The sequence below is a fragment of the Colletotrichum siamense genome (genome assembly GCF_013390195.1).
Source record: "Colletotrichum siamense strain Cg363 chromosome Unknown KSG_Cg363_contig04, whole genome shotgun sequence".
Lineage (NCBI taxonomy): Eukaryota > Fungi > Ascomycota > Sordariomycetes > Glomerellales > Glomerellaceae > Colletotrichum > Colletotrichum siamense.
The window spans coordinates 982992-1008616 of NW_023501017.1; the positions used below are offsets into that span (position 1 = coordinate 982992).

Genomic DNA, 25625 nt, shown 5'->3' on the forward strand with positions numbered 1-25625 from the left:
TTGGGATGATAAGAGCGTCAAAAAGGCGGGCATCCCCCTCTGCCAACATCCTACCGGCCAAACAACCTCATCACCAAACCGCGAGAGCACGAAATAGCTTCAAAAGATGGTGTACTTCAAAACGCTAGCCACCGCCGCCGCCGCTGCCGGGCTGGCCCAAGCTGCCCTCCCCGGCCTGGACAAGATCCCGGCCCTGGGCCTGGGGACGTGGTTATCCGACAAGGGCAAGGTCGCGCACGCGGTCGAGTTTGCGCTGGGCGAGGTTGGATATGATCACATCGACGCCGCCAAGATCTACAGTTCGTCGTCTCTGTATGACTTGCGCCGTGAGTAGTACTGACGGTGACCCCCAGGAAACGAAGACGAGACAGGCAAAGGCATCGCCTCCTCCGGCGTCGCGCGCAAGAACCTCTGGATCACCTCCAAACTCTGGAACACCGACCACCGCCAAAAGGAAGCCGAGGCCGCCATCGCAAAGTCCATCGCCGACCTGGGCGTGGACTACCTCGACCTGTACCTCATCCACTGGCCTGTGGCCTTCGTGCCCGGCACGACCCAGCTGGACCGCGAGACCTCCATCGTCGACACGTGGAAGACGCTCGAGGGCTTCGTGAAGGCGAACCTGACGCGCCACATTGGACTGTCCAACTTCGCGAAAGCGGACGTCGAGAAGATTTTGGAAGTGGCGGAGATCAAGCCGTACGCGCACGAGTTCGAGACGCACCCGTACCTGCAGCAGCAGGAGTTCGTGGACTGGCACAAGGAGAAGGGGATCGAGGTGATTGCGTACTCGCCGCTGGCGAATACGAACCCGACGTACCGCGATGACATCCCGGCGATTTTTGACGATGAGTTTTGGAAGGGTGTGGCGGAGAAGAAGGGGGTGAGCGTGTTCCAGGCGGTGCTGGCGTGGGGCGTGCAGCGCGGCACGATTGTGATTCCGAAGAGCACGAAGGACTCGCACATTGTGAGCAACAGGAAGGCGCTGGAGGTGGAGTTCAGCAAGGAGGAGCTGGAGGAGATTGGCAAGCAGGATAAGAAGCACCGACTTAACAACCCTGGAAGGAACTGGGGCGTGAAGTTGTTTAAGGATCTGGATGATCCGACCAAGTTGGGCGAGAAGAGCGAGGAGTTGTAAAATTGGTGCATGTATTCATTGGTAGGTGAGATTGGGTCTAGTCTATCGACGTATTTTTCTTTCTAGATTGAATAATCTGGAGAATGTAAAGCTGTGTCCAATCATTTCTTCAAGCAGAACTGGACAGTCTGTCTACTCAGTCCTCGCACTTCTAGCAGCGTACTTCCGTCTAGCCCAGTAGAAGCCCAGCCCCACCAGCCACAGGACGATCAAAATGACAGCCTGCACAGGTGCGAAAATAGCACCCCGCACAACGACAAACCCGCTCACAAGCGCAAACACAACTGGGATGAGCACAAACGGCTTGTACGGCCGTCGCATTTTGGGCTCGCGCACGCGCAGCACCACGGCGCCGAGCACGGTCAGGAAGAAGAAGGTGTACTCCCCCAGACCGTTGAACGTGAGCAGGGCGCGGAAGTTGCCGAAGAGGATGTACAGCGCCGAGAGGACGGTCGAGAGCAGCAGGGCGTTGAGGGGCGCGTCGGACTTTTCCTTGGCCGGGGACTCGCCGTCGGAAGAGTCGGCGGGGGAGGCGAGGGCGTCGGAGGTGACGCCGAGGCGGCCGACGGCGCCGAGGAACTTGGGCAGCCAGTTGAAGTTGGCGGCGGCGACGGTCATGCGGCCTGCGACGAAGGAGTTGCCGAGGAGGGAGCCGGCGACGACGAGGCAGATGAGGACGGCGGCGAGGATGCCGAAGGCGGGGCCGAGGAGGCGGTTGATTGCGGTCTGGGAGTAGTTAGCGAGGGTTTGAGGGGCAGGGAGGTTGGATGGGACTTACGACGGCGACGCTGTCTGTGGTGGAGACGACGGACCAGGGCAGCAGGATGTAGTAGGCTGCGTTGGCGGCGAGGAAGCACAGGATGATTGTCGGGACGGCGGAGTTGATGGCGAGAGGGAGCTGGCGGGCGGGCTGTTGCAGCTCGGCAGTGACGTAGATGGCCTGAATTGTTAGATGAGGATGTTCGTGAGATGAAGGGCGAACTCACCTTGTCCCAGCCAGAGTACGCCCACAAGGCGCCGTAGAGAGCAGCCGAGTAGAACCCGAGCATGTCCCACGCGCCAACCTTGGTCCAGTCGATCTCCTCGCCGCCGGGGAGGACCGTCTTGCGGCTCTCGAACCAGGGCTTGGTGAACCAGTCGCGGCCGCCAATGTCGCGGTCGTGGTCCGCCGCCTGGATGATGACCACGACGAGGCCGGCGACGACCACGGCGGCGATGCTGACGAACTTTGTCACAACAAACAGATTGTTGAGGCGGGTGCTGGCCTTGGTGCTGATGGAGTTGGCGCCGTTCATGACGATGAGGATGAGAATGGAAAATAGTTTGTGCGAAAGGGCGCCGGCCTGGTCGGTCACGCCGCCGGCGGAGTAGATGCTCTCGACGAAGACAATCGACAAAATGGCGAGGGTGGCGGGCATGACGGCGACGATCCAGGTCCAGGCGGCCAGGAAACCAAAGACGTCGCCGTAGATGTAGCGCAGGAAGGGCTGGACGCCGCCCTCGCCGGGGATGGCGGTGCCCAGCTCTGCCATGGAGGCAGCACCCGTCCAGGCGAGCACGCCGCCGACGAGCCAGACGACGAGGGCGGCGCCGGGGGAGGGGACGTTGGTGTCGATGGAGCCCGGGGAGGTGAAGACGCCGCTGCCGATGACGATGCTGATGACGATGGCGAAGGCCTCGACGGCGCCGAGGTTGCGGGTGAAGGTGCCGGCGCCGCGCTCGTCGGCAATGACCTCGGGGGGCAGGACGGCGCGGTCCGGGCCGCCTTCGGTGGCGCCGTACTCCTCGTGAGGGTCGGCCAAGAGCGGCCGCTGCTGGGCGGCGTCTTCTTGGGTGGTGTCGTTCGGCGGCATCTTCCTTGCTCGCTGCTGGTTGTGTTTGTGAGACGGGGTTTGCCAATTGGGTGAGGTCCCGGGCGACGTTTGAAGGGGGACGAAGGTAGGTAGCAGGTAGGTCCTTTGACTCACGGAACAGGGATGGCGCCATGACGGTGGCTGGGGGTTGAAGGTCTGGGCGCTAGCCAATGATGAGTAAGGAGTGGATCCACTTTCGATGATGACCGTTTGTAAGAGACGCGCATCGTGACATTCCTCGCCAAAGCGTGCCGAATGTCGTTTGTTGAACTATCACATTTCGAAAAAGGTTTCGAGGGAATTAGATTACTTTACTCTCATGTTGATCTGGATTCGTTGCTTTATGAACTCTTAGGTATCAACTGTGTAGGATGCAGCGTCTTTGTTGACAACACGCAATTTTGACGAGGAAGTAAACTTGGTAATGAAGGCATAGTAGTAGCTTTTAACTGAGTAATGGTCGGAAGAAGACTGTTCAGAGCGAATACTTTGCATATCAATGGTCACTAATGGAAGGCTTCGTTAATTATAATAATGCAAAGCTGAACTAAGAGGTCTATTGCTACTTATTATTCGTAAGATGGCTAAGTAATTATGTTTAATGCATATTTCGAAGAATGGACAAAGAATAAGGAGGATAAAAGTAACAGGAGGGATGGAAAAGACAGAGGAAGAAAATCGGAGATGGGGTGAAGGGCTGGGGATGAAGTTCGGGGGTACAGGAGACGGGAGACGGGAGACAGAAACAAGGACCACAGAAAGCACGGGGAAGGATCCGGGTAAAGAGACGGGGATGAGATGGTGGATGGCGATGAGGATTGGAAATGAGAACGGGAAAATAAATTGACAACAACCTAAACTCAAGGACAAGGTGGAAATAAAGACAAGCACGGAAAGCGGGAAAACCAAGAAAGACAGGACGGCCTTTGGAACATCAATGACATAAGCAAGCTACCTGCCCTACCTTGATATGGGAGGCACGCAACCTAGGTAGCTGGGTACCTCTTGCCTGCTCTGATATTTATGAAGGAAGAAGGGAAGGCAAACCTCACCTCTGACTTCTTGCCATTCCTAGCGGAAGCTAAACCCTATTTCTCTTCCACACGCCGCCCATACAAACTTCTCACTACACCACCACGACGCAAGGTAGGATGAACTTCCAATAGCTTGAACTGCCTAGTAACTGACCATCGCAGATCAATCATCATGGCGACCAACCCCACCCCCGCGGAGCTCCTCTTCGCCGCCAATGCTCGAGATGAGCTCCCCAAGGACCAAGAGACCCTCGACGTCTACGGCTTCGCCCGTTGCCGCTCGCTGACCGATGTCGTCCCTCTCTACAACATGTACGACATCCTCTTCAAGTCCAGCGGTATCACCCCTCAGACTCTCCACGAGTGGCGCTCCGACACCATCCCGAACTTCATCGGCAATCTCAAGCGTGAGCTGCGCAGCAAAAACAACAGAACGGCCGCGCACTGCTACTCCTGGCTCGTCCTCAACCAACGCGTCTTCGGCTTTGACCCCACTGGCGCAAAGACTGCTGCCGGCACCCAGACTACAAAGTCCATGTCATTTTCCGAGATTGACGCTTACATGAAGCGCCGATGCCCAGACCGCAAGCGATACGAGGAGATGATGACCCAGACCATTCTCAACGATCCAAGCGTCAAGGGAGCAATTGAGACTGGACGGCTGAACGTCGCCGCCCAGGTGAAGGAGCTCGCAGACTTGGTTTACGGCAACACCTCGTCCGACCCTGCCGGCAATACCAATGGAAGCGACAAACCGGTGTCCCTGGCGGGCACCACAACGGAGATCCTCTTCAAGGATGTTGCCGCCAACCGGGACCCCACCGACCCGCAAACGCTGACCGACTACGGCTTCCGCCGCTGCCACTTCGAATTTGAGCGCCTCAAGCTGCTCAAGATCTACGGCCAGCTTACCAAGACTTGTGGCATCTCCGAGATGACTGTGCACAAGTGGATGAAAGAGGGCCAGAAGAGCTTGGGTCTACAGGTGAAGGCGGCCTTGGCCAGCAACAAGAAGGTTCCCACCAGTCTCGCCGCCTTCGCCAACGATAATCAGTGGATCTGGGACCACGAGGATGCGGAGGGAGAGATTCGCTCGCTCTGGTCCACCCCTGATCTGGAGCAGAGATTCAAGAAGCTGCTGAATCAGGTCAGACTCATGGACGCTTGAGTTTTTCCGTGCTGTCGTCGTCGCCCGTCGCTGTCGTCCGGTTCCTGCTGCTGTCACTGCCGTCGGCCGTAACCACTATTCGTCAGAGTACGAACGCTATTACATTCTAAGACTTTCACCGAGTGTATCTTGGATCAGTGGGTGAGATGGGGGTTACCCGTGACTTGGCATGGGAAGCAGCATGGCTTGACGATGTCACCCATAATCGCGGACATGAAGGGGGAAGAGAATCAGGAGAGCAGCTACACCGCAAACACAAGCAAAACAAAGAGATAGGTATGAAATTAACAAGAAACCACATTAAATGACTACAGGCATTGGTTCATGTCCATTCCATCTATTGCGAGAAGCATCCCGCAAGCCACTCTATCCCTGGGCCACTTTTTCGTTTGCACCCTTTCTCAATCAGGCATGATGTTCTGCATCTCAGTCCCGACAAACAATGCATCCTTGTGCATGGCCGTCCGGCCGCTTGCCGTTTGTCTATCTCAACCTGATCGACTGAGTTTCCGACGGACCACCAACATCGTTGCCATGTGAAGCCCCGTGAAAGGGTCTATTCGACAGCTGGGCTCCTTCCCCTCCTGCCTTTCTACCAGACAGTCGCCCACAATCTCAATTTTCCACCTACCAACACCATCCACACAACAGATCATCTCTCAGAAAAGGAAACTCTTCACTCGCAATCCGGTAACTACCCCCCTACCGTCTCACATACTCATCTAACACGTCTGACCAGACAGCGATTGCCATTCCGACAAGATGGTCAAGGTCAACTTCGACGCCGAGGAGTGCGTCGCCGAAATCCGCAACAAGGTCCAGGAGGTCGCCGACGAGGAGCTGAGCCGCATCGCCAAGGAGCGAGGTCACAAACAGTCTAATTCTTCGTCCACCCCTGCCGACGCCCTCCGCGCCGCCATCGACAGCGACATGCCCCCCCTCGACCCCACCATGGCCCAGGCCTTCCGCTTCGACCGCGCCTACCAGGTCAAGGACAAATTCGCCCTGCTCGCCCTCTACCGCGCCCTCGTCGACACCCTGTCCCTCGACCCCGCCGACATCCAGAAGTGGATCGAGAAGGACATCATGCTCGCCCGCCTCAACAGCCTCCACAAGAAGCACGCCGGCGCCCCTGCCACGCAGCCCGACCTCGCCGCCGCGCTCACCTGGTTCGGCGCGCACAATCACATCTTCGACGACCTCAACAGCGACGCCGACAAGGCGGCAGTCGAAGCGGCCTTCATGGCCGCGCCTGCGGGCTCGCAGCTCGCGGAGGTGTCCAAGGAGGTGGCCGGCTGGGACAAGCTCATGGGCGAGGACATGGACGCGCGGGCCGAGAAGGGCGAGTACATTGCGTACATTCTGACGCGCCCGCACGTCGACAACAAGGTCATGATGTTCTACTCGTACAGCGACCAGGGACCGCCCGACGAGGTCAAGACGATGCGCGCGGATAAGGAGGGCGTGATGAGTATTGTGCGCACTGGCCAGACGTACGCGGAGGCGATTGCTTCGGCGGAGAAGGAGTACCTTGAGGCGCAGGAGGAGAAGGAGAAGCGCAAGAAGGAGGAGCAGCGGAAGGAGAAGGTTAGTGAGCCCTTGGACTGAAGATGAGGGAGATAGTTGGCTTACGTGTGTTGGAGTAGATGAAGGAGGCTGGACGCTGGGTTACTCTTGGCTCGGCTATTGTTGGAGTCTCGTTTGCGGCTGGTGTTCTTGCTGCTATTGCCTCTCACTAAGTGAGATACATGGGAAGCATCTGCTGTCACGTTTCGTGGATGTGATGGAATTGAAGACAATATTCGCATGGATTGGAGTTTGGAACATCAAGATTGCTAGGTTGGAGGTACTCATGGCTGGAGATGGTACATAGCTGGGTTATCATGGCCTCATGAAGGGCTTCCTGCCCGATGGTGACCTGAAAATAAGAAACTCACGAAATGCCAACGAAATAACGTCAGTAAAGCCTTATATCCTCGTGACAAAACCATGTCTGTAACAAGTGAGTGAGCTCATTCCGCTCCGGTCTCCCAACCTGCATCATGGCTGCCTCTGATCAAGGCGAATATCGCGAAACCTCAAGACTAAGGATCCCGCATCAGGGGTCACCAGAGCAGTTAGGCTGCCGCGGAAGTGAGATTTGCTCCTCTTCTGACCGCCTCGATGCTCACCGTTTGCAAACGCGTATCGACCAAATTGCTCGAGGCTGCAAGATGCCGCACTCACCTACGACCTCGCCCCACCACCACCGGCACAGACGCGTCCACGGCTCTGTCTACTTTGCCTCGACACCTCCTCAACCCCTCTTCCTTTTCCTTTTCTTCTTCCTCTCTCCTATCCCTTTCGAGTCTGTTTCCTCCATCATTCATCACCCATCACACCCACCTTTTTATTCCACCCACAGCTTCTTCAAACAAGTAAGCACCCCTTCCACCACAATCAAACCCTAACTAACACCACCCAGACACCACCCCTCAACCCACCATGTCTTCCGTCCCCAAGTCCGACGAGGCCCTCTACGCCGAAGCCGCAGCCGAGTGGCAAGCCGAGCACGATGCCGGCCTCGAGTCCCTCTGCTCCATGGGCGACGCCCTCATCGCCGAAGTCGAAGCCCACGAGCAGCAGAAGCGCGCCGCCGCCAACCCCGACCCCGCCGCCTCCTGCCCGGTGCTCAAGTGCATCGACTTCGCGAACATGAACACCGCCGACATCCTCAAGGCCTACATCGTCACCGGCATCGTCCCGGTCCACCCGCAGACCGTCGCGGACTTCGGCTTCGACCGCACCGTCACCGCGGCGGACGGGTTTCAGCTGCTGGATGTGTACCGCCACCTCATGGTGACTACTCTCAGTGTCACCTCGGGCGAGGTTCATGCCTGGCTGGGAGAGGGAAAGGCGGTGCTGTTGAAGAATGTGCAGGACAAGCTCCGCGCTGCGCTGGAGGCGGGCGGGGGTAGTCCTGAGGAGATGAATCGGCTCAAGGATACTTTCCGCTGGTACCTACCTACCCCCCCATCACCACCTTCCTGCCTCTTCACTGACGCTGACAATGAACAGGCTCACCCGCAACCGCTACATCTGGGACCCCACCTACGCCAACTCCGAAACGCGCGCCTACATGGACGCCGCGGGCGCCAAGCCCATCAACACCAAGGCCGACCTGCTCGAGCAGGTCAAGCTGATGAGCGACGGCCTGTTCAAGGTCGCCGACAACCGGAAGGCGCGCGAGGCGCGCGGCGAGGCGGGCGTTGCGGCCGACGACAGCGGCGAGGCCAGCGTCCACCACCTCACGGGCCCGGGCGGCATGCCCTTTGCGCCCATCATGTACATGCCCGGCGCGAACCTGCGAGGCTTCGCGGAGGAGATCAAGGCGCAGCAGGTTGCGGCGAAGGTGGCGCGCAAGAAGGCTGCGATGGCGCAGGCGAAGTAGACTCGGGCTCTGGTTTTGGGACATGTGGTCGGGGGAAGTAGTGAAACACATGCCAGGTTTGCTTGGTCATGGTCTTCGTGGCCTTTCATAAGTACACGGTGGGCATGGAGTATCAGTGAATCGGTTGTGGAAAGGAAAGCTCGCTAGCATAGCTTCTAAAGGCCGATATCTACATCATACGTCTCTGTCATTCCTTGCTATCGTCCTATGTCTTGCGAAGTGACTCAACCACCATACATATGCTCTTCTCACAGTGAATAACGTCCCACACCTACTTCCGGACCACCCCCACATCCAGACCACCCACTTTTAATACCCTCACATTTATATATATTAACTTTAACTAATATTTATATATATTATAATACTATAATAATATAACTTTTACTATTACTAAGGTTTTTAGATTTATTAGATTTATCTATACTACTTTTAAGTTTACTTATTTTAATTTAAGCTCTCTAAATAGTTTTAATATTAGTAAACTTTAAATTTAGGTTTATTTTAACTTTCTTTTATTTTCTAGCTTTATTAGTATTAATTTCTATTTATAATACTTTAATTTTTTACTAAGTTACTATTAATTAGTATATTTTTTTATTAAACCCTTCTAAATTTTCTAAAAAAGTAAGTACTATATATACTTATTATTATTTAGTTTATTAAATAGGTTAAATTAATTTTAAAACTTATCCCTTTTCTTAAAAGTTAACTAAAGGATTACTAATATATCTACTATTTATTTTTTACTTTTTTTACTATTAGAGAGCTTTTTATAAACTTAATTAGTTAGTTTAATAAAGGTTAAAGTATTCTTAAGTAGTAGAAGGTTTATAAGGGGTTTAGCTATATTAATAAGCTATAAACTAATCTATTTCTAGCTATTAATAATATTCTTATTTATTAAGGTTACTTTATATATTTTACTATAATATATAATAAAATTTCTCTTACTTATAACTATATTAATATCTTATTTAGTTAGTAATTTAAACTCCTTTTTATATACTATTTTAAAAAGCTTAAAAACTAACTAATTAAGTAACTAAAAGATATATAATATATATACTAATAAGAATAATAAGTATATTTTATTCTTAAAGTATATATATATAAAAGTAGTAGTTTTATAGCTTTTATAACTATCTAAAATTAATAATCTAATTTCTAAGAGGTCCTCTAGTTAAGTTAAAAAGATAAAAACCTCTATTAACTACTTAATAGTTATAAAATCTAAAGTTTACTTATTTTCTATAACTATAAACTTCTAAGATTTATATAATATTAAATCTAAAAAGAACTATTATTACTAAATATTTTTACTTTTATATATAATAAATAGAAGTAATATTTTATTAATTATAGAGATATACTTAATTAGAGATATTTAAATATATAATCTAAACTATTTCTTATAAATAGAATAAGTTTCTAATAATCTAAGAATAAGCTTATTTAATCTTCTACTTTCTAAAATATTAATCTTATCTATATTATATTAATTAGAAGTTTTAATAGCTATAATCTTAAGTATAGTGAGGTATTTAAACTATTACTTAATTATATTAATTAAAACTTTATTAATATATTAAGAATTAATTACTCTATTTCTTTAGATTTTTATAAATAAGTTTCTCTTAATAAAAGCTTATATTTAGTTCTTTCTAAGAAGTTAGGAATTTCTATAAACCTATAAAATATATTTAGTAAAATCCTTAAATTATTAATAAATTAGAAATAAACTTAGAGTAGTTTAAATTTAAACTTATTTAGCTAGATAGTTTTCCTAAGTTAGAGAAAGCTTTTATAGATTAGAAAAAGTAATATCTTATAGCTAAACCTTTTAAATTTAATATAATAGAGTAGTTTTTAGTATATTATACTATAATAAAGTTTTTTATAAGCTAGTATTAATTATAATAGCTTTAAATACTTAAGAAACTTTATCTTTAATATAATTAACTATTATATAGTTATTATACTTTATAGAAAGTCTAATAATAATTAAGTTAAAAATAGTGAAGTTATTTAAGTTTAGAAGTAGTGGTGTGTATTTTCGATAAGGTATTTTAGGGTAGTCTAGATGTGGGGGTGGTCTGGAAGTAGGTGTGGGACGTTAGGATCACTTTTGAGTAAATCACCTCTCACACCCATCCAACGTCACTGTACTGACTACTAACATAAATACTGGACCATTCCCCTTGCCCCCTCCTGCCCTTTCTATTCCTACACAATTATCTTCCTTCGGGCCCTCCCGTCCTCCTTTCCAAACACCCCAGTCCATTAGACCAAGCACACCAACTAGCCTCAAGATGCCCGAAATCAAAAACCGGTGGAACGGCTACGCACAAGAAGAATACTACGCCTCAGATTCGATTGACTCTTACTCGTCAGATGATGATCTCACTGACCTCGAAGAGGACAGCGTCGTCCGGGAATTCGCCGAGTGTCTCCAAAGAGACATGAATATAACTATCGCCAAAAGGCGGCTGGGGCAGACCGAAATTAAGAAGCCGGACGACTGCAGCTCTGATCTTGAAGGTCTTGCGCTGAACACCACTCCTGCCGACGGAACCAGTGACGAAGACACCCTTGCTTCTGAAGAGAGAGACCGCTGTGAGCACGCTGATTGGACCGCCAGAATCGAACAGGATTTTAATCTCTGGAGCGGCCGACAGCGGTTGAAGGATACGGCCATCGACAAGTCTGACGACCGCAGCTCCCATACCGAAGGCCGTTCGCAGAAGTCCAGCCCCGACAACACCGCCGCCGCCAACAAGAAGGCCACAGAGCAGGACCAGGTCAACGGCCTTTGCACCGTCTGCCAAAAGAAGCGCACCTCGCGAAAGTGCGCCCTCTGCAACGACTTCTGGATCTGCAGCCTGCGATGCCAAAAGAGCTTCGTGCTCGTCGGCGGTCATTTCGCCGGCCCTTTGGCCTCATGCGCCGCCCACTTCAAGGAGTGCGTCCTCAACCCCAAGGCGACCGCCAGCCTGCTCTACATCTTTGCCGCCGCGGAATGGCTTCCGTACTGCCCGGAAAACTTCCCGGAGATGTACCAGCGCGTGATCGAGGACTACCGCTTCGACGTCTTCGACATTCGTGGCCCCACAAACCGGGACTGCCTGCTGCGATTTTATCGGCAGGTGATCGACCAGATGGACGTCAGCGCTCGCGAGATACATCTTTGGAGGGAGGAGGGTAAGCTGTTTGAGCGCATTGCGGTGCTGTGCCAGTCGTACCCGAACATGCATGGCTATTGGGACCTGCAGTGGTTCAAGCAGACGCCGCTGTGGGAGAGTGAGCTTAGTTCGACGGCAAGAGCTACGATTGAGTTTGTGATTGCGCGGCAGAAGCTGGAAGGCAAAATGGAGGCGGAAGAGTGGATCAAGGACGGTCGTGATTGAGACGGCGTGAAGAACAGGATGCGTGGTTTATGAATCTTATGGGGACATTAACCAGCGGACTGGTACACCTGGCGTAGTAGATGGAATGAGCCAAGGACGGTTGGCTTCAAAGATAGTGACAGAAAGTTCATTGCAATCAAATGGTCGAAGAGGTGTGTTGTTGTATGAGATCCGGGACCTATGGATGAACCTTCCAAGATATTGTGACTTGGTATACTAGTAGAATCTGAAAGAAACTGACGGACAAGAACTACGGCTGCACCTGCAGCTCCTTGCTATCTGAAGTTGTAGGGGTTTGTGGCCCACTCAGCGCCGTTGCTCAGGGTTTCCTTCCTTCTGAATCAATTTTGAAATTTTCTCACATGATCTCACCTACCTTCTGAGATCAATGAGACAATCAGGGGCAAGAGACAACTTCAATTCCTACCTTCCTTACTGCCTCAATTCCGTCTCACTCTCAACCCTCCGTCTCAGCTTCTCTGTCTATAAATATTCAGTATCAGGCCTTCTCACCCAAACCCATACTTCTTCTTTCCCTCCTCCACATCCAACCCATCCGCGACTCCTCCCAACTTTCACATGCAACAAAAGGAGTTACGCCTCAAGTCACACATACTTCGCTAACTAGTATCCAGCACAACCACGGAACATCAACATGTCCGACGTGAGCGACGTTGAACGTTTCGCGGATCTTCGTGGTTGGAATGCCTGCGATGAGCTTCGTATACCATCGCCAACCCCAAGCGACATCACTGAGTCCGAACAGGCTTTGATGGATCTGTTGTGGTATCCCAACGTCGAAATTCGCACACCATCGCCAAACCCCAGTACCAACACTAACTCCGACGATGTTCAGCACGATCAGCCTTCCTCAGCCTGCATCATATGTGGAGAGCTGGAAACCACACGAAAGTGCGCCCTCTGCAACGATGTGTTGATCTGCAGCATGAACTGCCAGGAAGTCGCCGTTCGCGACGATGTCGAGTCCAGACACTTCACTATCTGTGTCAGCAAGATCGACACCTCGGTGGTTTTGCGAACCGCCAAGACTCTCTACAAGGATGTTTTGAGCAACAAAGTTCCTTCCGATATCGACACCATCAATGACTACCATTTCCACTGGTTTGATTCATCTGCCAACGACAGGAAGTTTCTCAAAATGTATGTGGTAATCATCGGAACCATGGACGTCACAGCACACGAATTGGATCTCTGGGTGAAGGAGGGGAAGTTGCTCGAGCGTATCGCTATGCTCTTTCACTCCTCCCCAAAGCTGGTCAGCCTCGAGGATCTCATGTGGCTCAAGGACACTCGATTATGGAGTGAAGGACTCAGCAAGACCGCGCGGGCCATTTTCAAGGACATAATCGCTCGCAAGCAAAAGAAGCGTCAGTGAGAGTGACAAAGTAATGAGGGGCCTTTCTGGCAGCAAAGAACACACATCACGACGAGCCCGGAAGCGATTAACGAGGTCCATCATGAAGAAGAAGTCAGCATCGGCCAACGAGCCAAGACATAGGACGAACCAAGGTTCTGCAGTGAGTGGCTCCTTTTGATCACTAGAATTTGGCATCTCCGCTAACGACATAGACTTTGAATTTCGAGAGACGGTCGTTGCGTTTTGAGGTTCATATTGCGGCCTGGTGCGGCGGCGTGGACGTGCCAGGAACTGAATTTTGGAACTGCGATAAAACTGAATTGGGTCAAGGAAAAAGTTGATACAAGGGAGGATACGGACGGACGAAATGCAAAACGGATTTTTTGGGAATGGGCGATTCGGCTATCCTACCTTCACAATAGACTGAGTTCAGCTGAAGCTGGCAGTCAATTCAAAGCGCTGATGTTATGAGCATCAACCTAAGTGCCGATGATTGTCCCGCATCTTGAGGTCTCTTCTTTTGACAGACCTCTACATGTCCCATTTTCAACTTCTGGTCGCTCGGGACAGTGCAAGTGCTACCACAGGCAAGAAATGGCGCTTTCCACTTGGCCTGCCCGTACTTTCCTTCTTGTCCGTACCTTACTTCCTGCGGGTGCGTTCCTTCCTCCTTCTACGACTTCACGTCTTCTAGGTACCGAATTTCTTGAGCCCCACCTTTTCGACTTCACTTCATCTTGGTCAGCCTGGATTTCCATGTTCGACTGACTTCCAGATTCTGGCTCAGTTTGAACGTTCGTCTATCACGCTTTCCAAGTTCTGCCGCATAACGCAAGAGATCATTCAACGATCTGCTCTGAATCCCGCCAAACCGGGAAACCAAACACGATTTACATCCAGCAATGTCGGCCTCTCCTCCCGACAACGAGCCTTCTCCCGAACGCGAGTCTCCTCCCAACCGCGCATCCCCTCCCAACCGCGAGTCTCTTCCCGAGGGCGAGTACCCCCTCATATTCCACCCTCCTGGTGCCCACCACTTCTTCAGATTGATCGACGCCATCCGGAGCGCGGGCACGTGCGAGGCTTGGACGATGCCTGACTGCGAGGCCGAACCATACAAGTCGCCGGACCCATTGGGCACCTGGGGCATCTGCATCGTCTGCAAGAGGCTCCCCACCTCTCGCAAGTGTAGTAAATGCGGCCAGGACTGGGTCTGCTGCAGGTCCTGCGAGAAGTACATGCGCCTTGGCCTTGCCGACAAGCCTTACGAGGAGATGACCGCGCACATTCGCCTCTGCGACAACCGCAACGAGACAACCGCCGACATCATCGTCGAGGACGTGACACGCGGCAGGATGCTCACTCATCCTCAAGCCAGAGAGGACTACGGCTTCAGTCGCTGCTCCGAGCCCTCCGACCGTGTCAAGCTCTTCACCCTCTACCATGACCTCGTCAAGAACCAGAGTGTGACTTCCGAGGAACTCAATGTCTGGATGCTGGAGGACACGCTGTACGAGTCCATTGGCGACAAGATCCATGCTAGACCACAGGATTTCAGTCCTGAAATTCGTGACTGGTTCGCGGAGAACAGGGTCGTCTTCGACAGACCGGATGCTGATCCTGAGACCTAGGGAGCATGAAGGTGGACAAAACTGCCATTCAAGTTACCTGCTTTACTAACTGATATTTCTAGCCGTATATCAGGAGCTTTGGGCTTTCAGCATTGTTTGATTGCCACTTTGGGGCGGAAAGCTATAGCCTTTGATAAAGGGAGGTATTAGTCATAGGGAGGTGGAACGAGAGAGGTGGCTCCCCTAGAAGGACTTTAGGATTGCAGGCCTTCTGAGCTGCCTCCAGTGTGAACATCGCATAGGTAATATTGCTTGGGTAGACAGAAATGGGAGTGACAGTAATTTCATTGCGAAAGGACCCATTCTTTGGATGTGACTGGAAGCCCCAGTCCCTCGATTGAAGTACCTAGCCAACTTGGGACCCTTCCACTGCCGTGTAATCTGCCGGCTGCCCTACCACAGCCCAGAAGGAAAGATTGGCCTAGAGTTACTTCCTATTTGAATATCACCTACCGACTTCCACTTTACCATCACCTGAAAAGTCACCTTGAATTTCCCCCTCAGGCAATACCCGCCAAACTCACCTCGCTAAATACAAAGGTCTAAGTCTTAAGAAGCCCTGTCGCAAAGCTTCTCATCTCAAATTTCCTCCCGTTCACAAGCATGCCTTTCCATCTTTCACTAAAAGGAAAGAAACATTTAAAGTCATTACACAAAAGTTTGAGCAACACAGCAGACAACAACACAATGGCCAACAACAACAGCAATTCCAACAATGACCCTTTCTCGGACGCAGAGCCTAAGAACAAGTGCATCATCTGTGGTCAGAAAACACCACCCGCAAGTGCACTATGTGCTCCAAGGACCTTATCTGCGGCGTCGCATGCCAGTACAGCGCCACGATTGACGGCGTAAATGCTACGCATTCCACGATCTGTGTGGATTTGCCCCGAACCACTGCCGACATTCTCTTCAAGAGTATCATCATCAACCAGATTCCGACCCACCAGAAGACCCTGTCCGACTATCGCTTCAATGATTTCAACGATCAAGGCAAGAGGATGCTTGTTACTCTGTACAAGCATGCTCTCGTCTACGATGACATCAGCACTCGCGAGCTGGACATCTGGATGAAGGACAATATTCTTTTCAAGCGAATGGGCATGCAGTTGGATCTCCGCCAGCACTTTCTGGATGTGAAGGAACTCCGGTGGTTTGAACAGAATGCGACCAAGGAGAATGACGGAACGCCGATGAACAAGGTGGTTCAAGGCATCCTCAAAATGGCTGTTGCCCGCAAGGAATGCATGCATCTGTGGAACGATCGCTAGTAAGCTTGACTTTCCAGTACGACAAGGCTGCGCTTTACTGACATGTTTTCTCAGGGCTGGGGCCTCTTACAGATGGAAATCAGGGATACGGAGATCAGATGGCTGTTTTGATATTTGGGTGGCTCACTTGTGGTTTCCTTGAGGGAAAAGGGCTGCTTGATGGAGTAGAAGAGACATGCCAACGCCCTTGATATAGCAAGGCCGCTCAATAGAATAGCATAACACACTGTAGCTTGCCAGGCGCGCTATCCAAAAATATCCGTGGTGAAAATATTTGCGCTGAAAATTTCTCTTTGGTTTTTTTTGGGCTCTTGCCGTCCAATATCTCACCATTCAGGAGGGAAGGAGGCATTTCACTGTGCGACTGCCTCAAAATATCCATCTCTCCACACGCTTCACATTACAACGGATATCTGCTGCTGCTCTTCTTACAAAGTTACAACTCATTTTCTCATCCTCACAAGTTCTTGGCTTCACTCCACAGGTCTGATCTTTCTGCTCCCAATATCCACGAAATGCCTCTGCCATCTAACACATTCACAACAGAACTCAGATCTCACCGCCAACATGCCTCCCTCAGCCGCGCAAAAGCGCAAGTCCAACCCCCGATCTCCCACCTTCGACATCGGCCTCGTCTCCGCAAACCCCGAAGTCAGACTCCAAGCCCGCCTCCGCGCCTGCAAGAACACCGCCGAGAACCTCTACCACAACGCCCGCGCGGCGCGCCTGCCCACCGACCAGCAGACCCTCAAGGACTTTTGCTTCGACAAGCTTACCTTTCACGTTGAGAAGATCGACCTGCTGCGTATCTACAGACTCCTCATCCTGCAGATGGAAATCTCGTCCGCGGAGCTCAACCTGTGGGCCAAGGAAGGACCGCCCTCGATCGGAAGGAACATAGCGATCGAGTTTGCTCACAAGCCTGACGTCGTTCCGGAGGAGTATCGCGACTTCTTTTTCAACAACATGCGGATTTGGGACCTCCAGGGCAATGTCTATCTTGGAGACAACGCTCGACCTGCTCGGCCTCAGAGGCAGGAGAATCCCGTCATCATCATCATTGACTCCGGTGATGAGGGAGGTGCCGACAGCAATACAGACAAGGTAGGAATTACCGATGAACATCACCAAACGGAGCAAGCGTCACCTGTCGCAAAGAAGGCTTCCACTCCCAAGGACAACGGCGTCGCACCTCAGCAGACCGGCCCTAAGAAGAAAGCCACTCCAATTCCCTACAAGCCGAGGAGCAAGATCTTCAAGAAGAAGAGAAACTCGTCGTCATTCAAGTCGCAGGGCGCCCAGAAGAGCGGCGGGTTCAAGCCTTCCAAGCGAAAGCGTGACGATTCTGACTCTGAGTACGTTCCATCTCCATCTCTCCTCAAAAGATTTCAACTGACACGAAGGGCGACGCAGTTCGAATTGCAATTCATCGTCGAGAAAGCAGAAGCGTGCCAAGACAACTTCTTGAACATGCACTGTTCACCTTGAAACATACACAAAAGGTTTGACACACTATGAACAACATCTACACACACATTTGGTGAGTCCATATCTGAATCTGCCTATGGTATCGTTACTGATTTGTTTTCTTGCCAGCAGATCCTGTCTTCCAACATCACGACAACTTACCTCGAACGAGCCCACAAAGAAAGAATTACATCACTACATTCTCATGACACTGGGACATGGATATCGTTTCCAAAAACATACCCCGAATTTGCTTGCGCATTGGCCTCATCTGGGAGAATCGCTTCATCGCGGCCAAGTATTGATTCGCTGGAATTCATTGGCGTCTCGACCACAGAGAAGTTTTGGAATGGGAATTGCCTTTGCACTTTGCTTTGAATTTGTTCTTCAGCCGACACGACGTGAGGAAATCGTTACATCATCTCGGAATAGTCGCCTCGCGTCTCGCTCATTCTCTCATTACGCAAATACAACAATATAAGCCAATACACTGTACTGAAGCCTACCAAAAGGCATATGCGTATCTGACTCTATAGCTGAGCAGTAGGAGCAGTAGCCTTTTTCAACTCCACGTCATCGCGACCAACCTTTTGCGCATCTAGCAGTGCCCTCCATTCACTCATCGGCCGATGCAGCGTCTGAAAATCCTCTCCGTTCTTTTCGTAACTTCCCAACCAGCTCGGATATCTTCCTTCGTAGTACTCCTCCAGTCCCCTCTTCCCCTTCAGCACCTCTCCTAACGCTAGCGCATCCTGGATCGCCGCGTTTGCTGCCGTCCCTGCGTGATTGGACCAATCATGCACCGCATCGCCAATGAAAACAACCTTGTCCGACTGAAGCTTGGTGAGCAGATCGTCTTTTGGAATTAGCAGACTGACAAGCTGATGCTGAATCGTCCTATCGCCTCGGGCTCGCACGTTTTCATAGACAGTTCTGAACGGTTCCACCAGATCCTTTGGCGGCAACGCCTCAATTTCGTCCCAGAACGCTTCTGGCGCACTCCCCTTGTCGAACGTCCGGTCCCCGTATCTCACAAATAGTGGATCGTGACCTTCCTTTCTCCTTCTGGATAAACCCCAAGAGACATCGACGTAACCGATCTCGGGGTCCCAGTTGGCATCATAAATGGTGAGGGCGAGAACCTTCTGCTCCCCGAATCCGGGGTACACCGCCGCATCCTGGATGTGCGGTCTGATCTTCGCGTCCCACTCTGCAAGTGAGAAGCGGCATGTGCCATTCACCATGACACCATCCCAGTCCTGCGGGACACAATGCGGGAGCAGGCGTGAGCGGATGAGTGAGTGCACGCCATCAGCGGCGACCAGCACACTACCTTCAACCACCATCCCATTCTCAAACTCCGCGCGCACGCCGCAGGTTGTAGAACTGAACGATCGCAGCTTACACCCATACTCCACCCTCATCGCCACATCTCCCATGATGACGTCTCTCAGCCTCTCTCTATTTGTCCTGAAGTCCCGCGTGCTGGCTCCTTCTTTGAAACTCGCCGCCGCAAATCTCTCGCCCGTCTTCAAGTTAACCAGGAAGGTGTTCGTCTTGCCAGTTTTGCGATCCACAGCCACGCGAGTCGCAAAGTCGTCTTCTTCGAGGCCGAGAAGCGGAAGGAGCTTTGCGGTAGTGTCTGAGCGGAGAGTAAGACCAAAGCCCTGATTTTTGAATTGAGCTTGCTGGTCGAATATGCGGAAGGGGATGTTGTGGGAGTGGAGGTAGCGTGCGAGGGTTACGCCGGCCATGCCGGCGCCAATGATGAGAATCATTATCGCAGAAATGGAACGACAATGGGACAGCTAGGTAAAACGACAGAAACCCTCTTTGAGATTTGATGCGTGTCTGCATCCCGGCTGGAGGGATGTTATATGGATGCCACAATTTTGGAAAGGCGCGCGGTATTGATGCCCTGTTCAAGTGACAACTCAACCGTCCTGTTGCATCCTAGCTCTGAGTCAGATCGTTGGTAGAAATCATAACATGAAACAAGGTTAGAAGATACAGACAGCTATAACTTCTCTTTAATTGGTTTGGTCGGATCACAAGGGCGCGACTTGGAATGCTTGTCGCTTACATGGCGTCCAAATGTGACATGGGCCTTGGGTACGCAGTATTTTAGCGGCTGACATCGGGGTTTGCAGAGTGTCGGCTGTATACGAAAAGGCGTGAGCAAGATGAGGACCTAATAAATGCCAAGGCTCACAAAACCTGAACTCCAAATTTAAGATTTCCCGCAGAGATGTAAAACCCGTGGAGATGAGCAGGTGTAATAAGACCTTCGAATTATGGCCGCATCCATCACAAAGTCGACTTCCAGAATGTGCACCACCGTTTGCGATGGCTCTAGATGATGCAATATTTGGCTTTCTCTCATTCGGAACTATTCTTGTTGTTGTAACTTTACGGATGGAGAGCCGTACGACTCGCCAATGTGTTTATGTAGCTGAGACTGTGAACCCACGCAGCTCACCTTCAGCCTGAAAAGCCTCTATTTCGTGCAGATAGGATGGCATCCCCGCACTCCATGGAGCAGCTCGCGCCGCCTTCGCCATATTGTCGGGACTAGGCGCTTTCTCCAAGCCAAGTGTCATCCGCAGCCCTTGACCTTCGTTATTCAAGTATCCTGGCGTGCAGACGGACGTCACCGCGAGACGAGTTGCACCTTGCATGACCCGCAAGCTCCAGGCGTCTTCAGCATCAATGTCAACCTCGACAACGCAGGCGCGGAACTTGCTGGGGTCGGAAGCAGCAGTATCGGCTCTGTGGTGCGCTTGCGCGATGATGTGCGCAATGTGCCGGCTCTGAGCATCTATGACGTGGCCCAGATTTGCGGCGGACGGACCTTGCGACGCACCAATCCAGAATAAGTTGGGAAACCCGTTCGATGCTACCCCGTGAAGAGTAGTCAGGCCCTGAGCTTCCCACTTCTCCGCCATCGGCCGCCCCTTACGTCCGTAGACCTCAACTCCGGCCCGGGCAGCGGGATCTACAGCCGTCGATGGCGATACGTATCCCGTTGCGAGCACAAGAACATCCAGCTTGTACTCAAATCCTTGAACAACCAGGCCATTTGGGGTTGCTTTATCGACTCCATGGCCCTCCGTATCCACGAGATGGACGTGGGGCATGTTGAACGTCTGGAGGTAGGTGTCGCTGAAAGCTGGCCTCTTGCACCAGACTGGGTACCATGGCGTGAGCTTCTCCGACGTTGATTTGTCTTTGACGATGTCGGAGACACGCTCTCGGAGTTTTGCTCTATTATCGGCATCGAGCTTCAAGTAATGCGCAATGAGCTCTGGAACCTTTCCAGGACCGATGTAAGCCCACTCAGGGTCGCCAACAACACCGGCATAGGCGCTCTGTCTCGTCCATTCGTCGCTGACCAAGTCAGGAGCGCCCGGCTGAGCACTTCTGGCCATGTGGGCAGACATATTTTCCATGCGCTTCTTGTGCCAGCCGGGAGAGCTGGTGATGCCGTTTACCCACCCATGAGGATCCGTTGCTTGTTGACCACGGCTGTAAACAGCGCTTGGGGTGCGTTGGAAGACGAACACTTCCCCGGCATATTTGGCCAGGCAGGGCACTACCTGAATAGCCGTTGCACCCGTCCCGATGATAGCAACACTTTTCCCCCTCAACTTGTCCAACGATGGAAATGGCTCCTCATCTGAGCCGCCCGTGACAGAGTAGTCCCACCTCGCAGTGTGGAACATGCTCCCTGTGAAGGCATCCAAGTCGGCAAATTTGGGCACTTGCGGACGACTTAGATACCCGGCCGTGAAGATGACGAACTCAGATTGCACAGAAAGCTTGCTCAATTCCTTGCAGTCTGCTGTTCCTCGGGCCGTAGTCAGATCGGCTTTCCAAAGACTTTTCTCCTCATTCCACTCGATGCGATCAAGCTTCGTCCTGAAGAGAATCTTGTCTTGCAGCTGAAACCTCTGGACAATCTGGTTCAGATAGTTGCGGATCTCGACCCCGGATGTGTACTTGTGCGAAGGCATGTATCCCATCTCCTCAAGGAGTGGCAAGTACACGTAGCTCTCGACATCGCAGTGAAGGCCGGGATATCGATTCCAATACCAGGTGCCGCCGACGCCGCCCGCCGTCTCCACAAGCCGGATTTGCGACACATCGAAGCCGGCGAGTATGAGGCGGACAGCACTGACTATGCCACCGATACCAGCACCTGCGATGAGGAACTTTGTCCTGTCACCGGCCTTCAGAGCGGGTGACTGTGAGAGCTGAGTGTCGAGAGTGGCGTGATCTGCCCAGATGTCCTCGGCAAACCCACGAATGCGAGCTGATTCACTCTGTCGAGCATCTTGAAATTGATCGGTGCCATTAGGTCTGAGGCGCTTTTGCGCTTCGGCTATGTATTTCTGCTGAAGAGATTGTAGGTCGGCCGCCATTATTGCTCGCTGGACTGTTCACAACGACGCTCAAAGTGAATCGAAAAGAATGCTAGCTGAAGAATGACGGACAGCAGAAGCATGCCATCTCCACCCAAAAGGTTCATGCCGATTCGATATCATCACCAGCTTCTAGTCTTCGCTGCCATTGTTGCCTAAAGCTTCAATTTCCAAACATGCGGCTGTGCGTCGCAACTTAGACGCCCGACGAACTGACATATCGCATTCTGAGAATCCCACGTAAGGCACAGTCATAGTCTTGTGGGACATATCCTTGCGGCTCCACAGAAGCTGTCTGAATGCGGGAGCTCGGTCCGCTGTTGCATCGCCAGGGTCATGATGTTGATCCACAGCTTCACGGTGTGAAGAACTGTGCGCTTGGTAACGGTACATCGAGGGTGTATGAATATCAATGCGTATCAGTTCGTCCTGCCCGTCATTCTGCTGGGTATCAATGACATCCAGGCCTTTCATTTTTTCACTTCTGTGACCTGTAAGATTCATATCACTTTTCGAGCATCATGGACGCCTCTCATCTGCCAGACTTTGATGATTTGCCTCGCATCGAGGGCATGCCCCAAGGTTGTGCTTGGGGTGTGTTCGACCGTGACGGCAAAAAAGATTTAATCGGCACTCTGAACCTGCTCACGCCCGCCGTTGTCAAGAGCGCATACGCAGAAGCCAGAGATGGGATCTCAATCTCTCTGAAGTGAGTGTCTTTTGCCGACCTGGACACACGCAAGCCACTTACACTGAAACCCACTACAGCTGGCCGTTGAATGGAATGGCAATACCGTTACCGGGTCGCATGAGCCCCGTTCACACTCACATGACCCTGCGGGAGTCGGGCCTGTGCGATGGCGCTGGCTGGGATGATGAAATCCATATCAACACGCAGCTCAGCAGCCAGTGGGATAGTCTGGTCCACTGGCAGCACCAGCCGTCTGGACTTGCGTACAACGGCATCGCCGTGACTAAAGAGGCGCTTGCATCCCCCAAAGTCACGGCCGAGAATACCATGCCAACTCTGGATCATTGGCACCCAGCTGGCGGGCTCGTTGCCCGTGGCATTCTCATCGACTTCAAGGAGTGGCATGATACCAAAGCGCACCGGAACGGCGGGACTGACGGTGCTTTTCATCCGCTTGACGGACACCGCATCACTGTTGCAGAGATTGAGGAAGTCGCCAAGTCCCAAGGTATTGACTTCCGACACGGCGATGTCCTGATTATCCGCACAGGGCTGACTGAGGTTTTGGGTAACCCTCAACCACAAGACTTGGCGAAGCTGCAGTCAGGACAGATATCGGGTATGCATGGTAACTTGGAATCGGCCAAATGGCTCTGGAACAAGCACTTTGCGGCCGTAGCCGGTGACTCCTGGGCTTTTGAGGCTTTGCTCCCTCTCAAGGAAGATGGATCAACTGGTGGACCAAACGATCTCGGTAAGCCACACATCAGGTTTTGCTATGTTACTTTGTTGCATTCAACTGACGCAATCCTCACGCAGTCTTGCACCCATGGCTTCTGGCCATGTTTGGAATGCCCATTGGTGAGCTTTGGGACCTGAAGAGTCTATCGGAGCACTGTAAAAAGACAGGACGTTATAGCTTTCTGCTTAGTTCTGTGCCTTTGAATATTCCAGGGCTCGTAGGATCTCCAGCCAACGCAGTAGCTATCTTCTAGCGCATCGAGATGTCATGGCATGTGTTCCATCGCCATGTTGCGACGTCTACGGGGTCAACATCAGGGAGGTGCTGTGTCAGATATCGAACATGGGAAACGCAGGAATATAATGAATGAGCGTCGCCTTCATTTTGAACGTTGAACCTTGTTCGAAACTAGGATCGAGTTTGTTATCCCGTCCTGGTTTCGTAAATTTGAAGCACTCATACATAATCTCACGTAAAGTAGTTGGCCGTTTCGAAACGACAAAACCAAGTGCAGTTGGTAACCCTACCTCCACCCGATGAGTAAGGCAGAGAAGGTTCTTGAAGGCCCTTACATCATTAGACCGAGTCAACGGTTATAGAAATATCACGTCTCATTCATCAAGGTCGCCAGCTGGAAACACATGGTCGGTCGCACTCTGTTTCGCAGAGGAATCATCGAGGTCTGATACGGGAGTCTCTTGAAATATTATCCTGATTGATACTGTCTATCGCTTTTTAATCTAGCTTTCTCTTCCGGATTCTGAAAGCAGTCTTGACGTTCGGCCTGACCGTACCAACCGGTGTCATGGGCATGCAAGGCTCAGTCTTAGACGCGGTGATCGGATCTAGTAACTCAATGTCAAATGCGCGAAGCATCAAAGCCACAGTGACTAGAATCTGCCTTTTGGCAAAGAAACGGCCGGGGCACATCTTTGAGCCGCCTCCGAAGGGATAGTAGTAACCCTGCATGCCCGATTCCACAACCTTGGCTTTGGCAAGACGGCCTGCGTCCAGTGGCTTAGTCTCGGCGGAGGCACTGTCAGACCTTCGTACCGGGCCAGATTCCAAGTCATCCTCGAATTCTAGAAACCGTTCGGCCCAGATTTCGTCGACCTCATGCTCCGCCTTTCCAGTATTGTGGTCTACCTTTCCTCGGTTCCAGAAGGTCGTGTCTCTCGAGGCCACCCATGTTGTGGCGAACATCATTTCATCCTTCTTGACTGCCCACTTGCCCAACTGGAACTTGGGAACTCTGGAGATGCGTGTGATGGGAGCCGCAACGGACAAACGCAATGTCTCGAGATAAATCGATTGAAGAAGGGGTCGAGAGTAGAGTCTGTCGGAATCAAACATCAAGGTTCCTTCTCGGAAGCACGACGTCGTTTCGTCAATGATGGCTTCCTTCAATGCAGGGTCTTTCAGGATGAAGAACAGACACCAGAAGGAAGCAGCAATGACATTGCCACTCGACCTAAGCCCGGTCATTAGTACTACGCAGCATTATGCGGGAAAGGTTGTTACTTGCGCCCAAATGAGACCGAGGTCATATGATGCACTGCCATCCTCGCTAGTCTCGATGTTCTTGAACATCTTCTGCCTCTCTCGCATGATACGGGCGCCATAGATTGGTTCCCACTCGGCATGCACCGCTTCAGTGTCGTTCCAGTCAAAATTCTCTCTGGCAAAGTTGTGCCATGTCTTGATGTTCTTGAGCAGCACAGCGCGTGCTGCAAGAGCCTTCCCATTCAGGAACTTCGGCGTGCCGCTAATCAAGCTGGGCAGGGCCTCGTCAAACTCCCAGAACTCTTTGCACAAATTGGGACAGAGCCTGAAGATTTGATCACCGCAAAACGCCTCGGTGGCCGCGTGGAAAATTTCCGTCCGTACCAAGTCATGCAGGTCTGGCTGCTCAAGCCACTGGTCACTCAGATTGATCTCTGCGTTTTCACCTAGCATTCTAGACCTGAATTTTTCAATGAATTTTGATGTGATCG

At 51.5% G+C, this 25625-nt stretch overlaps 12 protein-coding genes across 12 annotated transcripts; 9 read left to right on the forward strand and 3 right to left on the reverse strand.

Moving 5' to 3' along the window:
- Positions 1–106: 106 nt before the first annotated feature.
- On the forward strand, positions 107–1138 carry CGCS363_v006185 (putative oxidoreductase; the record flags this gene model as incomplete). The annotated part of the gene is made up of 2 exons (XM_036638034.1): positions 107–299; positions 354–1138. 2 exons carry the CDS (start codon positions 107–109, stop codon positions 1136–1138), a joined length of 978 nt encoding a protein of 325 aa, XP_036495455.1.
- A 132-nt stretch (positions 1139–1270) lies between these two features.
- On the reverse strand, positions 1271–2991 carry SLC7A9 (b(0,+)-type amino acid transporter 1; the record flags this gene model as incomplete). Its single annotated transcript, XM_036638035.1, has 3 exons — positions 1271–1864; positions 1917–2078; positions 2125–2991. The coding sequence occupies 3 exons, from the start codon at positions 2989–2991 to the stop codon at positions 1271–1273; spliced, it is 1623 nt and encodes a 540-aa protein (XP_036496898.1).
- Positions 2992–4197: 1206 nt separating this feature from the next.
- CGCS363_v006187 (uncharacterized protein) lies at positions 4198–5193 on the forward strand (the record flags this gene model as incomplete). Its single annotated transcript, XM_036638036.1, has 1 exon — positions 4198–5193. One exon carries the CDS (start codon positions 4198–4200, stop codon positions 5191–5193), a length of 996 nt encoding a protein of 331 aa, XP_036496895.1.
- Positions 5194–5955: 762 nt separating this feature from the next.
- CGCS363_v006188 (uncharacterized protein) lies at positions 5956–6801 on the forward strand (the record flags this gene model as incomplete). Its single annotated transcript, XM_036638037.1, has 1 exon — positions 5956–6801. The coding sequence occupies one exon, from the start codon at positions 5956–5958 to the stop codon at positions 6799–6801; it is 846 nt and encodes a 281-aa protein (XP_036496910.1).
- An 876-nt stretch (positions 6802–7677) lies between these two features.
- On the forward strand, positions 7678–8623 carry CGCS363_v006189 (uncharacterized protein; the record flags this gene model as incomplete). The annotated part of the gene is made up of 2 exons (XM_036638038.1): positions 7678–8189; positions 8251–8623. The coding sequence occupies 2 exons, from the start codon at positions 7678–7680 to the stop codon at positions 8621–8623; spliced, it is 885 nt and encodes a 294-aa protein (XP_036495743.1).
- A 2312-nt stretch (positions 8624–10935) lies between these two features.
- Positions 10936–12030, forward strand: CGCS363_v006190 (uncharacterized protein; the record flags this gene model as incomplete). The annotated part of the gene is made up of 1 exon (XM_036638039.1): positions 10936–12030. The coding sequence occupies one exon, from the start codon at positions 10936–10938 to the stop codon at positions 12028–12030; it is 1095 nt and encodes a 364-aa protein (XP_036496344.1).
- A 655-nt stretch (positions 12031–12685) lies between these two features.
- CGCS363_v006191 (uncharacterized protein) lies at positions 12686–13426 on the forward strand (the record flags this gene model as incomplete). The annotated part of the gene is made up of 1 exon (XM_036638040.1): positions 12686–13426. One exon carries the CDS (start codon positions 12686–12688, stop codon positions 13424–13426), a length of 741 nt encoding a protein of 246 aa, XP_036496345.1.
- An 884-nt stretch (positions 13427–14310) lies between these two features.
- Positions 14311–15039, forward strand: CGCS363_v006192 (uncharacterized protein; the record flags this gene model as incomplete). Its single annotated transcript, XM_036638041.1, has 1 exon — positions 14311–15039. The coding sequence occupies one exon, from the start codon at positions 14311–14313 to the stop codon at positions 15037–15039; it is 729 nt and encodes a 242-aa protein (XP_036496342.1).
- A 791-nt stretch (positions 15040–15830) lies between these two features.
- CGCS363_v006193 (uncharacterized protein) lies at positions 15831–16310 on the forward strand (the record flags this gene model as incomplete). Its single annotated transcript, XM_036638042.1, has 1 exon — positions 15831–16310. One exon carries the CDS (start codon positions 15831–15833, stop codon positions 16308–16310), a length of 480 nt encoding a protein of 159 aa, XP_036496343.1.
- A 1997-nt stretch (positions 16311–18307) lies between these two features.
- On the reverse strand, positions 18308–19555 carry vrtH (FAD-dependent monooxygenase vrtH; the record flags this gene model as incomplete). Its single annotated transcript, XM_036638043.1, has 1 exon — positions 18308–19555. One exon carries the CDS (start codon positions 19553–19555, stop codon positions 18308–18310), a length of 1248 nt encoding a protein of 415 aa, XP_036496340.1.
- Positions 19556–20221: 666 nt separating this feature from the next.
- Positions 20222–22198, reverse strand: ausC-5 (FAD-binding monooxygenase ausC; the record flags this gene model as incomplete). Its single annotated transcript, XM_036638044.1, has 1 exon — positions 20222–22198. One exon carries the CDS (start codon positions 22196–22198, stop codon positions 20222–20224), a length of 1977 nt encoding a protein of 658 aa, XP_036496341.1.
- A 521-nt stretch (positions 22199–22719) lies between these two features.
- On the forward strand, positions 22720–23884 carry CGCS363_v006196 (uncharacterized protein; the record flags this gene model as incomplete). The annotated part of the gene is made up of 3 exons (XM_036638045.1): positions 22720–22907; positions 22967–23643; positions 23709–23884. 3 exons carry the CDS (start codon positions 22720–22722, stop codon positions 23882–23884), a joined length of 1041 nt encoding a protein of 346 aa, XP_036496338.1.
- Positions 23885–25625: the final 1741 nt, after the last annotated feature.